General features: G+C 36.2%; 1 protein-coding gene across 1 annotated transcript in view; it reads right to left on the bottom strand.

Annotated features, from left to right (window-relative positions):
• HOMER1 (homer scaffold protein 1) overlaps nucleotides 1-17,570 on the bottom strand; it is a gene marked incomplete at both ends in the record, with an annotated part of 118,028 nt that overhangs the window by 62,116 nt on the left and 38,342 nt on the right. The window contains 3 exons of the mRNA XM_079701601.1: nucleotides 6,858-6,950; nucleotides 10,541-10,672; nucleotides 15,811-15,967. Of these exons, the coding sequence (XP_079557727.1) occupies nucleotides 6,858-6,950; nucleotides 10,541-10,672; nucleotides 15,811-15,967 (382 nt within the window). The remainder of the gene's footprint in view (nucleotides 1-6,857; nucleotides 6,951-10,540; nucleotides 10,673-15,810; nucleotides 15,968-17,570) is intronic.

Raw genomic sequence — 17,570 nt, 5'->3', positions numbered from 1 at the left:
GGAAATTGCAGACAATCAATTATTGGTATGATTTATGTAAGAAAGATTGATAATAAAACAAAAGCCTTCAGCTTTAAATCAAAATACTGGTGAACAAATGAAACATAATATTATTGAATTTTAATTTATAAATGTAAAAGAATCTTTTTTTTTAAAAAAAGTCTTTACATTAACTGACTTTTTTTTAAAGATCTTTTTTTTTTAATTTTTTTTTTGTTGTGTTGGGTCTTCGTTTCTGTGCGAGGGCTTTCTCTAGTTGTGGCAAGCGGGGGCCACTCTTCATCGCGGTGCGCGGGCCTCTCAACTGATTTTTTAGATTAACTCATCAACTACTGGTTTTGATTCCAACAGATAAGAGGGCTTATGCTGTACAACCTCCTATCCTCCCAACCTGTCCCACTCCCTTTCCACCTGCTCTTCAACCTCATAAAGACTTACATCCTCTTGGCCCTCTGCTATTATGCTAGTTGTCAGGCTCAACCTGGCTTTATTTCTCTCCATACCCAGCCTGCAATAGAAAGTCAATCACCTTAATTATATTCTCAGTAGCATCATCCCAACTTCCGGGCTTCCTTACCTTCCACACCTTCCACAACACCCATCTTGCCAATTTCTAATTCATATTATCATTCCCTATTCTCATGTGCCCAAGCTACCAAATGCTATAGGAGAAAATACGTTAAATATGCTGGTTAGTGTCATGAAAATAATTTTGAGCTCTGACTTCAATTATGCTCTTGAAGTGATAAGTATTCTTAGTTTTACTTATTCCCACTTGACTCTTCTTTTTCTTTACCTAACAGCAGTCTCAAACCTCTGTTCAAGCTTTCTCTTTCTTCGATTGTCCTTCTTCTCAGAGAATGATCTAACTCTCCTTCACAGAAAAAATGGAAATAAATTGGCATAGACTTCCTCGATCTCCCACCTATCTGCATCTAAATCTGTTTTTATCCTTCCCTCCTGTCTCAAATCAAGTGGCTAATTTGTTTCCACCCTTCCCTCTCATATTACCCTCTTCTGCACAATGCTCCATCAGTGATCCCTTCCTTCTCATCTCTTTTTCCTTCTCTAACTCCTTCCTTCCATTTAAGAACACAGTCCAGTCACCCCCACACATACCTTCCAGAAAAAAAATTCTTAGCTCCATATCCTCCTGAGATTATCACGCTAACCCTTTTTCTCCTCATACAAGAGAACCAAATATTTGTTACCTTATTCTTATTACTAAGCATTTTGGCCTCAAGAATAACCTAAAGTCACTAACTATCTCCTTTCATTCTAGAAAGTGCTTCACATTGCCCTTCCTTCCCAACAGTCCCTGTATTTACAAGTGGACTCCACTTTGTTAGGTTGAAAGTCCTCTTAAAGTCTCAACCTAGTGGAACTCTGCTCCCTGCACTGCCAAGTCGTTGTCTCCAACTTAAAATGCTCTTCTCTTGACTTCTGTGCTAACATTCTCTGCTGGTTCATTTCCTACTTCTGTGTTTTTCCCTGTATCTCCCTCAAATTCCTTAAGTGACCATCTTTTTTTAAATTATTATTAATTAATTAATTATTTTTAAATTTTGGCTGTGTTGGGTCTTTGTTGGGGGAGTGCATGCGGGGAGTGGGTGCTATTTTTCATTGTGGCACACAGGCTCCTCATTGCAGTGGCTTCTCTTGTTGCGGAGCACAGGCTCTAGGTGCATGGGCTTCAGTAGCTGTGGCGCACGGGTGTAGTTGCTCCGCGGCATGTGGGATCCTCCCGGACCAGGGCTTGAACCCGTGTCCCCTGCATTGACAAGCGGATTCTTAACCACTGTGCCACTAGGGAAGTCCCTTTAAGTGACAATCTTTAAGTGACAATTTTTGACCCTTGTCTCTCCTGTCTTTCCATCCTATTTTTTTCTGGATGATATCATTCTCACCTACATCTTTAACTATTACTCATTTGTTGATGAGTAATTTGTTCCAATTCCAAATTTCTAACTACACACTATTCACCTGTATGTCCAATAGGATTGAAATTAATTCTCTGAAGTAGATATCCTCCTTTGAAGTTCATGCTACAAACCAAGAATAGAAGTTTCAGAAACATCTAACTTAATATCTTACTTTACTATTCTCCCTTGCCTTCACTATTTCCTCAATTCTTACATTTCCTCCAAGTTCAGTCAAGTTCACCATTATGTCTATTCCCTCCCTCTCTATTTTCACTGCCAATAACTAGTAGGTAAACCCAATAGAGAAACAGATAAATACTCCATTGGGACAAGTAACAGGATTAAAGACACATATTTCCACTGTCCTTACTTTGGAGAGCAAAAAAAATATCCAGAGAACTCTAGTGAAACTTTCCTGAAGTTGTAAAAGTTGTTCTCGTGGTATTTGGTTCAGTAAAACCACACTTGTTATATGATACTAAGAAGGCATCATATTAATGTATAGGCATTCACTAATTCTAATGGTATATTTGTGGGCTAGATATATAAATAATATAGTTTACGATAGTAACAGTTGGCTACTGCAGACCACTTTTCAAAAAATCCATTTATAGCAGGATAATCTAAAACATTTGAGATTTACTGCACTTGAAATGTCCTTAGAAATGACAATAGTTCAAACCTCTGACCTTACAGATTCAAGAACCATGGCCAAAGAGATCAACTGACTTTCATAGGATCAAATAGCTAGTCACAGAGAGCCTAATAATCACTTACAATAAACCAGTGCCATTGGGTAAATATAATTTATCGTTAAAAGGAACATTTTAAAAATTATGGTATTTATAACAAAGCTAAATAAACTTTATTTTTCTCTGAAAACACACACACACACACATATAATCCATTTTTTCTATAAAGTGAATTCTAAAAAATCTTGAGGAAAAGGTTTAGACATACTAAATATAAATCAAGATAGCTACTACAATATATTTAATGCTATACAACCTGATATCTTAAATGGAAAAAAAAAGCCCATGACTTTTGTTTGGCTACAAACAAGTGATGGAGTAAATAGATTTTACTCAATTTAAAAGTCTCAGTCAACTGACAGCTAAAAATTATTTTTTTTCTAAACTCCAATGAAGAAAAATGTGGATTAAATGATCATATAGCCCCTTTTTCTTCAATCCATATTCTGAGGAAAGTGCCTAACAAGTTAACTGAAATACAGTATTTTTAAAACCGTGAACTATGTAAGAAATTTCAAGTTTAAAGTCAATCATCTCTCTTGATTTTATATCAAATTGACTGTTTAAAATATTCCCATGGAAACATGAGAACATAAGATCTCCAACAGAGGAAAAGTTCTAAATTAATGTCTGTTATTTAAAGAGAGATGCGAAAGAAACTGACAACTAATATGTGATTCAAAGTATTCCTAGAGATATTACCACCTTGATGAAGACAACATGAAGATTAACTGATATGACCATATATTTATATCAAGTATACAACATTAGCTCAAGAGTCTAAGAGGGAATTGGCCAACTTTGTTCTAAATGCCAAACTCCTTTTATCACAAGTCTTTAGGGAGATGGAATGGTTTGTCTACAGCACTATTTCTTAAAGTCTGATTCCCCAGGTCAACAGCCATCAACATCTCTTGGAAACCTGTTAGAAATGCAAATTCTCAGGTCCCATCTCAGCCCTTCTAAATCAGAAATGCTAAGGTTGGGACTCAGCAATTTGTCTTTTAACATGTCTTCCAGGGGCTTCTGATATAGGCTTTATTCAATTAAGGCATCTGTATTTTTCTAAATAACTATGTCAAGGCTTTACATCATCATCTTCACCATTACAGCCACATTGGAAACTCAGCTGTTAACATTTATTAAGCCTTTACTATATGCTAAGCACTTTGTAATCCTTATTTAATTCTCACAATAACTTTGTAAGAAAATATCATCCTTATTCCCATTTTATGGACTAAAGAAAATACTAACATGCCTAAGTTCAGAAAACTAAAAAAGGTTAGAGCCCAGATCAAAGCCAAGCTCTAGAGTCTACATTATTGCCATTATTGTATGACAGTGTCAACATGACATTGCCATTATCATACTTATTCCACCCAACAATCCTGTAAGGTAAGTAATATAATACTCATGCTGCAGATGTATAAACAGACTTGGGTTAAGCAATTTTTCCAAGATCACATAGAGGCAGAAAAAGAATTTATGTCTAAGTTTGTTTGACTTGAAAATACATGCGCCTAACTGGTCTGCTATACCACCTCGAATAAAAGCGAAAGCTATGACCAACTCAGTGTCTACTATTATCAATTATCCCATTTAATCTCTCTACCCCCTTTGCTGAATTCCTGAGTAACATTCTAGTCTTCAGGCAGAGTGTTAATTTAGTAGATTGGGTTAAACCAGTGAGAATCAAGCTGTGCTTTCTAGCTGAATAGAATCAAGAGTGGCCAAAGGTCATACAATTCGAGTCAAAACAGAAATAGTAATGACCTCTGTAAGGGACTGTCATTAAAAAAAAAAAGAAAGGAGAGGAAGGAGAAATGAAAATACAATTTTCCCCCTATTTCTCTGGCTCTGTAAATTAACAATCAGACCTCAAATATTTTAAAAAGATAAAGTAAGGTCAGTATATTTTGGCTCTCAAATACTAATGAACTTAAGACATTTCTTTATTCTTTATATTTCACAGCACTTTCCAAATACAAACATCTTTGATATATTCCTTTGATGAAAGTAAAGGCTTAAAGACATTCCTTCCACCAAAGAGAAGCAGGTATCTTAGCAGCAACTTGTAACACTTTATGACCAATTAAACAAAAACAAGTTATGATTAGAGAAGCAGGAACTAAGCACAAGGGCAAAGTGTAAACCATTACAATTTTACTGGAGTTTTTTCAGTATTCTCTTATTGAATGTGTTATAGCATCCTCCTGTGACACTAGAATCATTCACCTGAGGAACTGGAGCTCCCAACGTGTACTGGTACTGAATTTTAAATAGGCTTTTATGCTTAAAAGCATCACTACTTTATCACAGCACTTAGGGAGATAGATTCGAGGGAAGTTTCAAAATGATCATTCTTGTTATTCCAGGTCACTGCAAGTACAGAGGAGGTATCATGGAGCTTTGGCTTCAATCCAGAGTACGCCTTTAGTCTATGAGGAAACATGTACTTTAAGCATACTCAACGGAACTCTTCTTTCCTCTGAAAACACTCAAAACTATTTATACCAGTAGGGTTTACCAAATAGAGTTGGGTGCCAGGGGTGGGGAGGAAGGTGAAGAGCAAAATATTCTCTAAAATGTTCCAATCATTTGGCTAGTCACAGAATTCCAAGGCAATTACTACTTACTCACTTAATAAAGTTTTATGTAAATCAGCTACTACTGACATATTCCACAGAAACATTGGTAATATCCAATCCTACCTTTTATAAAATCTCCTAAGTACACTTCAAAAACAAACAATTACTCTAGAGAAGAACCCAGCATAAAGCTGAACCTTACTCTTAAGATGACAATTGAAATAAAGATTAACTTTAGAAAAGTCTATTATTAAAAAGCTGAAAATTACTGGCTTTCTATGAGTGATATTATTACATTAAAACCTTTGTGAAAGTACTGAAATGTAACTATTTAATGAATTTTATTTGGAGATGTAATTAATTTCCAACTGAAGAAAGACTACAATGGACAAGTAATAGGTATTAACTCATTTGTTAAAGGAAAAAGGGATGCTTTTTCTTTTCTTTTTCTTTATTTATTTTTTATTGGAGTATAGTTGCTTTACAATATTGTGTTAGTTTCTCCTGTACAGCAAAGTGAATCAGCTATACGTATACATATATCCCCTTTTTTTGGATTTCCTGCTCATTTAGGTCACCAAAGAGCATTGAGTAGAGTTTCCTGTGCTATACAGTAGGTTCTCATTAGTTATACATTTTATACATGGTATCAATCCCAATCTCAAAAAGGGATACTTTTTTAAAACCTACAACCTTTGGGTCTCAGTGCTGAGATGTAAAATGTCCCAACTGTCAGATTTAAACACACCTTAAAATCAGGTAGAACAAACTATATTGTTTATATATTTTTATTTTCTGTATATTGTGATGTTTTGACATCTTAAAAAACCTTTCTGGCTAGCCAATTCTTAGAGATAGCAGGGGGCTAAGGTGGGAGCATGGCTTTGATATGCAAATTAACCACTCCAGGCCATACCTCCTCTATCCGGCCCCTCCATCCCAGGAGACAATATTCCTCTGCCTTAATCATCCAAGGAGCCCGATACCAGGCAACTAGGAACTAACTCTATAGTTTACAGCCCACTGAAATCATTCAGACTAGCCAGTCCTAAACTGTTCACCCTGCCCTGCCATTCCCAACAGAAACCCCAATACAGGCTCTAGCCTTGGTGTTCCCCTGTACTCTTGCTTTCTGCCCTCTGACCACCCTGAGGCATCCCTGGTGCCCCCCCAGAGGTGTGTCCTGCCTCCTGTTTCTAGGACCTGTGAGGACAATAAACTTTTGTTTTCCCAAGCCTCTCCTATGTCTTCTCTTGAGGGGCTGCACCCGACTGACCATCACAGAACACAGAATACAAACAACAGTGCAATCTATGTTTTTTATATACAATTGTTTTTAAGTTGTATGCACATTAAAAAACTGAGTTTTAATTACTAAACAGATTTTTCCCCCTGAGATTCTTGTACACATTGGTATATAGGAAAAAAAACCCTTTCTCCACTAGTATGGATTAACTGAAGGGTGCATTTCTATGTCTACTTTGGAATCCAATCACCTTAATTTTGCCATTATTTTCCTAAACTTATCTCTGGCATAAAGGATACCATCTAAAATGAACAAGGCTTATAAGTAAGAATAGAAATTAGATACCCACCTGTGAAGGTGTACTGGTAAGTTCCATCTTTTCTTGTGATTTCTCCTTGGCTAGTCGAGCAGCTTCTTTAAATTCCTGAAACTTTTCTGCAAACTGAATGTAGAAAGACTATATACATTAATCAAATAAAAATAGGTCTTAATGCCCACTTTTATCTTAGTTGTCTTCCATTTTATGGAATAACTGACTCTTACACAGCAACTTAGCCCTCAAATCAATTACATGCATAATATGAAAATGACAGAAAAATAAACCTAATATCAAACATTTGTGCACTATAAAGTACTCTGACAGATCTCATTAAAAAAAATCATGATAAAACTAAGTTAGAATTTGGTTTCAGCTAGCTTAGTTTTGTCTCTCCTTGGTTGTTCAGATATACTTTACTAAGACCAAGGTGTGGGGTACAGGTTGGGAGTGGAATCAGTAAAGATGGGCATACTATGTTTGTTTCTCATGGAGAAAACTAAATCGCTTAAGTGTCCACCCCTAATCATCTCTGTATCTGGAGCATGCTTTTAACTTTTACTAGAATATAAACTCTTGTATTATGTAAGGCATTTTATTTGCAGCAGTACAAACAGCAACGTTTACTACTGTCACTAACTGACATTACTAAAACTTCATTTCCAAAGATTCCTAAACAGCTAATGCACAGCAGCAGAAAGGAAAATCAGGACGCCACAAAGGTCTTTAAGATTGGTAACAATTTAAAAAAATTACTTTATGTGAAATGCTAACTCTTAGGAACCCATGGTAACCAAATAAATGTCATGGCCACAAACAGTACCTATTTATGAACTGGAAGTGGAAACTAGTCTGCCACTGTTCTCAGAGAGAATAAGGCAAGGCTACAAAATAACCAAATTAAAAAAATCTAAAATCTTTGTGCAACTGAAAACATCTGTTATAGCTAGCAATAAAAATATGAAATTATAGGTCCCTCTTCGAACCCCATAAGCCAACCCTGATTTCATTGCCATCTTGAGAAGGAAAGCTTTGTAAGGAAAGGCTCATGATACTCTGACCTGCCAATAGGGAGACGGAGGAGGGCCAAAATTAAAGTTGTCATTATTACAACTTTCCTTCTTAAACCTTGTTACCCCCACCGACAACTTGTAGATCAGGAAACTGAATCTGTATTATTATACTTATCTAATTAAAGAGAATATCTCATTACTGTAAAAAAAAAAAAAAGTCTGAATATAGAGCTAAAAAGGTCTCATTCACATTGTTGGAATTGAAATAAAAGCAAAACCATAATTAATTTCTCTTTATGTAATTTGAAATAATACACAAAGTTTTTCTTACACTAATTTGGCATTCCAAAGTAGTTAATGTTTAAAGTTCTTCTCAACTTCATAAAGACCCATGCTGTTGCTAATTTTTATAGGTTTAGGTTTCTATGATAACAAAATACAACTTGATAAGCACTCTAACAATCCAAGCATAGTTGGAATTTTTCTCGTACATCAACCTTAGGAGACCACAAATTTCTTTCAATGCTGCTGCTCTCTCACATTTTGAGAGTACCTTGCCTAGAATTGCCTTCAGAGCCTTCTCCAAACTCTTACAGTGTTTCATTTCATGTATGATTTTAGTGACAAAACAAGCCAGACTATTTACATGCTTGCTTCACTTATGTAAAAGATTATGTACTCCTTTGGGTCCCTTATAGTTTACAAAGCACCGACATTAATCTTCAAGGTAGCTTGGAAAATAAGTCATGATTTTGTGATCTTTGGACCAAAACATTCTGAAGAGACGGATCATAAGCTCTTAGAGCCAAGTCTAGTGAATAAACAAACTAGAGTTGGCTCCAGGAGCTACTGAGTTGTTTCCTAATGGTTAATCCACCCTCACAATACAATACTAGAATTCGCTACCAGTCAGTTTGGTCAAAAGCATATGCTAACTTTAAAGAGGAAAAATAAAATTCTTTAACTATAAAAGCTATTCTCAGAAAAAAGATCAGATAAGAGGAGACAATATGATTGACAGAATTTAATAAACTATTTCTTTGCCATGTTAGCTATTTGCCCAGTAACTTGAAAGATGTAGTAAAAAAACAACAACAACTTAATATAGTCAAAATTACTTAGGCTCAAAAATCATTTCATGCAGGTTTGAGAAATTAATCCACAATTTAGTTCCTTTGTTGTCAAGAAATTCAGCAAGTGTAATATAATTATAGTTTTACTGTTTTTGCTATAGGCTTTAATAGACAATTTCAAAAGAAAATTTCCAAAAAGGTTCTGAGTAACGGCAAAAATATTAGAATAAATGTGTAATTTCCTAAGGGGATTGTTTATGGAGGGACAATGCTTAACTCGATGCCTGTGTCCCTGCTATGTTGAAATACTTTAAGTCTAAAACTTATAACTTTACCACAGCTCAAGAAATATATTTAGAGAATATAATGGGTGTAAGAGAAATGAAATCAGTTAACACTTGTTTGTTTTAATCATCTTACAGAGCATGACTTATAATCATCAAGACAAAAGTTAAAATAGTTGTAAAATTGAGCTTTCAACTCTAATTTATATCAAAAAGATAACAAAAGCACTTGAAAACAACAGTGTTAAGGAAAGTTTACAACTAAAACAAAAGAAAGATTATTTTAACTACTGAACTATCTAATTATAACTTCAAGTCAATAAATATTCACAAAAGTGTAAGATTTTTTAAAAGAAATAATTTTTAAGAATCTCAATGATTTCTATAACGAACAGCTTAGGTTTCACCTAAGTATTAACGGTGTATATCTAACAACAGCCTGATTACCCTGCACTTGAGCTATTTCAACTCTCAAGCCATCAGATCCTATGTATACCAAATCATACATAAAATATGGTTCAAATGTAGGGTTATTCTTTTAACTGAATGCTTCAAACAGAGACGTTTTAAGCATAACTCTTTGGGTCTGGTGAGCATCAAATGTGAAGGGAAAAGTGAGTAATCCTCATCTCCTTGATCATCTTGTTATCCTGAGATTGTTTCCTTTTCCTTATAAACTCTTTCTTTGTGACATCCACAAGAACTCAAGATGCTGCTGGTATGAACACTGCATGGCTTTTGTTTATATGCAGGAAAACTGTTTTATTTCCAGTATTTAGCCTGGTGATGCTCTGTATTTTATCAGCCGTTCTAGCCACAGTAGTTTATTTGGTCAGTTCCGAGAACTCCTCATGGTGTCTCTTAGATCTTACTCTGTGTTGCATCAGAGAGCTCAGAGTAATTCTCACCCAGACAAAGCACCACTTTCCTAAACAGTAACTTATATGTGCCTGCTATTATGTCTGAAATATCACTATCAGCTTGAGTTTTCACAATTCAGAAGCGTTTGGTGTCTACCTATCTTACAGAACATCAACCAAAGGTGTTAACTCCCAAGCAAAGTCCTTTCTGAAGTGATAATTCCCACATTTTATTTCCTATCATACCTAGTTAACCACAAAAACCCTCCTCAATCAATGGTGACTGTTTTTAATGTATACAATGTTTCCAACCGACAGTGGGATCCACTGATCTCTCACTTCTTGCTCTGCTGTCACTACAGTCGTTCTGAAAATGATTATCAAAGAAATTTCTCCTACATTTTATACTCTCCATTTTCTATTATATATTTAAGACATCTGACTTGAAGATGTAGATTTCCACTCAGATCTTATGATTTAACTTACTTTCGAAAGATGATGCTCAGAGGAGAACCCCAGTCCATAAACAGTGTTTGCCCTGCTATCAGCCCACTGGCCAAACTTCTGAGATGTTTTAGTAAATGTCATGTTTGGGGTGATGGTGCTGTTAATTATTGCCTGAAAAATAAAACAAATATGAGTAACCAGCCAAAAATTCGCAAATAGGCATTTAAGTACAGGACTATTCAGATACATAAAAACTCAGGACTCCTACTGAGCCACAATGTTAAATATATAAAGAGAGTTAGAGAAACAGTTTTTTTTTTGCGGTACGCGGGCTTCTCACTGCTGTGGCCTCTCCCGTTGCGGAGCACAGGCTCCGGATGCGCAGGCTCAGCGGCCATGGCGCATGGACCCAGCCGCTCCGCAGCATGTGGGATCTTCCCAGACCGGGGAACGAACCCGTGTCCCCTGCATCGGCAGGCAGACTCTCAACCACTGCGCCACCAGGGAAGCCCCGAGAAACAGTTTTTAACATTATAAGTGACTGTGGCAATATGGTAATAATAGAACTATAAATATAATGGCACTCTACCATAAATTTCAATACTTTACAAGCAAAGTAAGTTTTCCTGTGATGCAAAAACTTTTAAAGAGTTTTTAATGTGGTCAGTGTCTTCTCTTTGAACATTTAGGATCAAAATCTATGAATTTTGGATGATATTCACTGGAAGCAAGTAGGTTTTAATAGTTGTTTATTTAAAAGTAAGGTCCCCCTCTCCAAAGAATCTTTCGAAAATGAAGGCAGCGATAGAACAAATTTTCTATTTGATCATTATTTTCTAAAATCCATCAACAAGAATTTTCTTAAAGCCAACTTACCTGAAATATACTGTGGTACAGAAAAGACTTTCAATCCTTTAGTAAGTTTTCCTTTACTCAAGAGAAAAACAAACCCTTAAGTATATACTTTGCTTCTTTACATATAAAGTGGTATAAAATCATGGTAATGAGAATCACTATCACTTCTGTTTATAACAGTTTCTTAGAAAACTAGTCTTTTAGTACTTTATTAAATATTAACTTTGCTGATCACTTTAATAAACTTCAACTACTCTTTAACACATTAATTTCAGTTCGTTCATCCCCTCTGCCAGTACTGTTAAGGTGTAGATTCAGTTTTAGTTAAGCAGTCTAATGACTCTGTAACTGAGATTGAGATTACAAAGTGATCCCAGTAATAATAGAAATAGATACGTTATCAAACCCATAAGCAGTTATTTGGTGAACTATTAAGTGTGGAATAAGAATCAAGCCTTCCAGAACAAAGCTAAATCTGTACACCTCATGAACAACAGTATAAACGTAAATATTTATGAGCTATGCAGGTATTGATGAAGTTATAATGAATGCATGACATTTGTCCTACTAAAGTAGACAGTAAGAGAGTGGTGGCTTGCCTTCTCTCACAGACAGTAGACATGTTATCTGTTGTTACATGAGAGCCCTTATTCTCTATAAGCATTTTCACCTCTAACAAAATTTATACACTAATATACTGCCTTACCCTTTGGTTCAAAAGCTGTTTTTCCTGGCATGTCATTTTAGATCCTGTAAAATGTAGCTAACAACTGCTCTAACATGCAGGGTTGTCATCAAATGAAAGATTGAGTGGGAAAGAATATACTAACGAATGGTAAGGACTCGTTTGGATATGCAACTTTTCACGTGTGCAAATACTTACTAAATGCCAAGCACAACTCTAGGAACTTTAGATACAACAGTGAGAAGCAACGTAACTGTGGATTACATTCTAGAGCAAGAAGAGTCAGTCATTGAACAAATAAACAAGTAGCTGACCAATGAAATTTCAGAGAGTGGTAAGTGCTGTGAAGACCATAGACCAGGATGGGATCAAGACTGAGAGGCAGGAAGGCAAGGGCTGGCCAGCACTAGTTTAGATTTGGTGGTCCTTGAGTGTTCCCTGAGGAGGGTGCATGTACATGTGAGCTGGGATCTGAGTGTTTCCAAGGAGAGATGGGCATCTTACAGCTGACCCTAACAACTCTCACATAGTGAGGCGACCACAGGCTTTATAAGGCATGTAAAAGGTGTGACTCATGAGCTGCTGGTCACTGACCTTCTGGTTTGGCTATTTCAGACTAACTTCTTTCTGCTTTTATGTTTAAGAGTTCCATTTTAATCCCCATTCTGAACCTTTCCTTGTCTCCATATGACTTGTTTTGGGATTCTTTAATCAGTGAATAAAACTTTAAAATAATAGATGATTCTGCACTTAAAATTATTTATTAGAATTCTTAAAATAGAATGCTACTATAAATCAATTTTAAAAAAATTTTTAGTTCTTTAAAATAAATATGTCTCTCAATCCCATAGTTCTTGTCTTTTCAAGGAAAAGAAGTAGAAATGCTGTGTCATTACCAACCATATAGTGCTCTGATCCTGGCCCTTGGCCATACTGATGTCTCTGCAGCAGGATTAGAAAACCTTCAAGCAAACTTGACACGCACAGAAAAGGCCTTAAGTGAGAACAAATGGATGTTTTCTAATCAGGGGCACCTAAGGTTTTCCCAACTCATCATGTTGTGAAGAAATAGAAGTGAGGGTGGGGAAAAGAAACTCACCCATTTAGCTGCATCAAATAAACCACTATTGCTTACCAAAAAACTACTCCTGCAGGAAACTGCAATAGTTAATAGCATCAGTTTAGAAAAGTAACTAGAAAATGGAAAATGTGATAGAAGATATAACTCCAGTACAGAGAGTAGATTTTATTAAAAGAAACAAAAAAACTTTTTCACAAGAGTTATATAAGAGCCTAATAATTACAAGCTACAAAGTATATTCAAAAATGGAAATGACAGAAGCAATAGTTCATACTGCTTCAGGAGAAAAACACATGAGGATTATTTAATCACAATGGACTTGGGCCTACTTTACTTTTATGTATCATTTAACTGCCCTCTCTAATAAAACCACATCTTATCCATGGTTTGGGCCAAGAGAGAAATACAAATTACAGAGAATTGAAGGTTCAAGTCAGGGAAAAGAAACAAATTAACACTCTAGGGTCTGAGATTATAATAATTAATATCTGTTAATTTCACTAAACAGTTATAAAATGTGGCAAAATTATTCTTCATTAAATAAAGCTTCAGAGAAATGAACTATTGCTATTTCCCAAGTCCTATAAATCCTGAGTAAAAATGAAAAGAGGATCGATTATTCAAATAAATACATGTTAGTCACTTATGTACAAGACAAAGTGCAAATAGCCCCTGGGGTCCTATAATCCAGTTAAGGAGATAAGGAATGAGCACATAGAAAAAACAGACTGAAAGTTCAGCATTAAATTAAATTATCTTTTATTCCCCCAAACCACTAGGCAATACATAATTAAAAGCTGGGGGCTTCCCTGGTGGTGCAGTGGTTGAGAATCTGCCTGCTAATGCACGGGACACGGGTTCGAGCCCTGGTCTGGGAGGATCCCACATGCCGCAGAGCAACTAGGCCCGTGAGCCACAACTACTGAGCCTGCGTGTCTGGAGCCTGTGCTCCGCAACAAGAGAGGCCACAATAGTGAGAGACTGGCGCGCTGCAATAGTGAGAGGCCCGTGCACCGCGATGAAGAATGGCCCCCGCTTGCCGCAACTAATGAAAGCCCTCGCACAGAAACGAAGACCCAACACAGCAAAAATAAATTAATTAATTAATAAACTCCTACTCCCAACATCTTAAAAAAAAATCTGAATAATATGAATAATAACAATAGCAAGTAAGTGTTTGTATAGTGATTACTATACACGCTTTAAGTGCTTTTGCCTAAATTAATTTACTTAATCTTCACAATAATCCCACGGTGTAATGATGTAGTTATTTACATTAGTTCTTTTTTACAGATGAGAAAACTGAGACATGAAGACATTAAATATCTTGCTCTAGGTCACATGGCTAGTAAGTATTAAAGTAAAAATTCAAACCAGATGGTCCAGCTTCAGAGTCTGTGGTCTTAACTCTACACTGAACTGTGAAAATTTCCTAGGAATTATCTACATGTATTATTCAAAATTCCTTGAGGAAAAAATGGAACTTCCCCCCTATTGAAGGGTATACTCCACCAGGCACTGAGGTAACTAAGTGCTTTGTAGATACTAACTCAATCCTTACAACTACTACTGAGGTGAGAACAATGAAGCTCAGAGAAGTAAACACATAATTTGCCCCAAATCAAAAACTTCATAGATGGTAGAATTGAGATAGAAACCCAGGCAGTCCATGCTCGTAAACATTTTACTATCTGCCTCTCCTAACAAATAAAAACAGGTCTTGTCCATACGCTTCTCTTCTGAATAATGGATGTCAGCTTTATTATTGAATACTGAACTTAATATTGAAAGACTTCCTATGATTTAGGGGTTTTTGAACTGCCTACTAGACTATAGAAGTATATCTGGGGCTTCCCTGGTGGCGCAGTGGTTGAGAGTCCGCCTGCCGATGCAGGGGATACGGGTTCGTGCCCCGGTCCGGGAAGATCCCACATGCCGCGGAGCGGCTAGGCCCGTGAGCCATGGCCGCTGAGCCTGCGCGTCCGGAGCCTGTGCTCCGCAACGGGAGAGGCCACAACAGTGAGAGGCCCGTGTACCACAAAAAAAAAAAAAAAAAAAAGAAGTATATCTGAAAAGAAGTCTAGTTCCTCACTAGATAACATGCTCCAAGAGTAGAAACTGTGTCCATCCTGTTGAAAACTATATTCCTAGCACCTAACACAGTGCCTGACACAACAGATATGCAATGAATATTTATCAAATAAACTGATTTCAAATTTGTAGAATATTTTGGTATGTAACTCAATATATATATAAGGTGGTTAATCTAAGTAATTTAGGGGATGAAAAAGTTGTTACCCTAAAAATGATCAATTTTGTTTTTTTTTGTTTTTTTTTGTTTGTTTGTTTTTTTGCAGTACGCGGGCCTCTCACTGTTGTGGCCTCTCCCGTTGCGGAGCACAGGCTCCGGACGCACAGGCTCAGCAGCCATGGCTCACGGGCCCAGCCGCTCCGCGGCATGTGGGATCCTCCCGGACCGGGGCACGAACCCGTGTCCCCTGCATCAGCAGGCAGACTCTCAGCCACTGCGCCACCAGGGAAGCCCCAATTTTGTTTTTTAAAAGGTAAGTTTTTAAAGCTCAAAAGAAAATATTTTATTTTAATGAAGATAAAAATCTTCTGAATAAAACTGAAGTGTATACTATATAAAGCAAAACAGCAAGTTTATTTAATGTAAATGTAACTTACCTTTGAGCCATCTAAACTGATTATCCTATACACGTTTCTTGTGCTGTCATAGAAATAAGACACAGTAACTGCGTGCTTGCTGGTGGGTACCCAGTTCTTCTTTGTGTTTGGGTCGATCTGGAAGACATGAGCTCGAGTGCTGAAGATGGGTTGTTCCCTGTAGGGGAGAAAACAAAATGACAGGATGAAAGCAGCCACTTTTATTCCACTGGACAACAGAACATGAAAACTGTATGATTCCACTTACCCAAAAATTCCCACATCCTTGAAAATAAGAGAAACTTTCTTTTAAATTTGAATACTCAGTATTATAACATTCTTTAAAACAATTACAGTCAATCCTTATTATTTGAAGATTCTGTATCTGTGATTTTGCCTACTCAGTAAAATGCATTTGTAACCCCAAAATCCATACTTGAGGTACTTCCTTGGTCTTTTCCAGTGACCTGACATGTACCTTTCCACCTGAGGTTGATCAGGGTAGCACTCTGCCTTCTTGTCTCAGCTCTCATACTATAAACAAGTGTTCTTTTTGCAATCTGTTTAGCACCATGAAGTCTGCATTTTTGTGCTTTTTGTTGGTGCTTTCACTGTTTCAAATGGCCCCCAAGCACAGTGCTGAGTGCTGTCTGTTCCTAGATGTAAGCAGACTGTGACGTGCCTCATGGAGAAAAAATGTTACATAAGTTTTGTTCAGGCATGAGTTACAGTGCTTTTGGCCATGAGTTCAATGGTAATGAATCAACAATATATATTAAATAGGGTGTCTTTAGATAGAAACATACATCAAACAAGGTTATTATTGATTGGCTGATGAAAATGTTGTGACCAGAGGCTCACAGGAATCTAACCCTGTGTTTCCCTCTGAACAATGGTTCAACACTCATTAATTCAGTGTTTGTGGTGCCTTTATAAAACAAAACCACTGCAAATAATTAGAACTGACGATATGCTGTTTAAATACAAGTATCTTATATGTGACTCTCACTAAGTTAAAAGTTTTTACACCCATTTATAACTACATTATTCTGGTAACAGGTAAAGAATTTACTGGGAAAGTTTACTTTCAATATAATCTCTACTATACTGAAAAATATAAGGAAAACAAAGTAGCCCATCATCACAGTATCTTTTACTTAGATCAAGTAAGGCCTTAAAGATAAATGAGGTTTTTAAAATTATAATTTCAAGAACCAAAACTTATCAAAAATGTATATTCAAAATATGATCATTACAGATTTCTTTTACAGTCTGAAAAAACAAGCATGAGATGATCTGTATGTGATAGAAGCATTATAAGGCAAATTCTTCCAAGTTCTCAGTAAGAATTCTCTTGTAAAGAGCATTTACCAAAAATTTTTTTGGAGTCCAAATGTTTCTTTCATTTACATAACACCTTTCTTTCCTAAATCAGCTTAAGGTCCTAAAGAGACTTTTAACTGGTATTATATATATAATGTTAAAATTAATTAAGTTTAAATTTTTTAATTTTAAAGAATTAAAAATGTTTTCCAATTTTAAATTTAAAGAAGGGAAAAGAGAGTATGGAAAAGAGTGAAATTAGAAAACAGGCAAGGCAAATTTTGGTCTTTGGCAAAATGATTCTTCGGATTAATAATAATGGGCTGGGTGTCACATATGTCTCCTATGATTTACTTTAGCCCTTAGAGAGCTATTAGGAAAGGGAGGTACCTTCCCTGTATGTAACTGGGCTCTTCCCAGTTTCATTTCTGGAAACCACCATAACAACTGTTCTTATT

Source organism: Hyperoodon ampullatus (genome assembly GCF_949752795.1).
Source record: "Hyperoodon ampullatus genome assembly, chromosome: 4".
Classification (NCBI taxonomy): Eukaryota; Metazoa; Chordata; class Mammalia; order Artiodactyla; family Ziphiidae; genus Hyperoodon; species Hyperoodon ampullatus.
The sequence above is the reverse complement of the archived record's forward strand: the minus strand, read 5'-3'. Positions and strand labels throughout refer to the sequence as shown.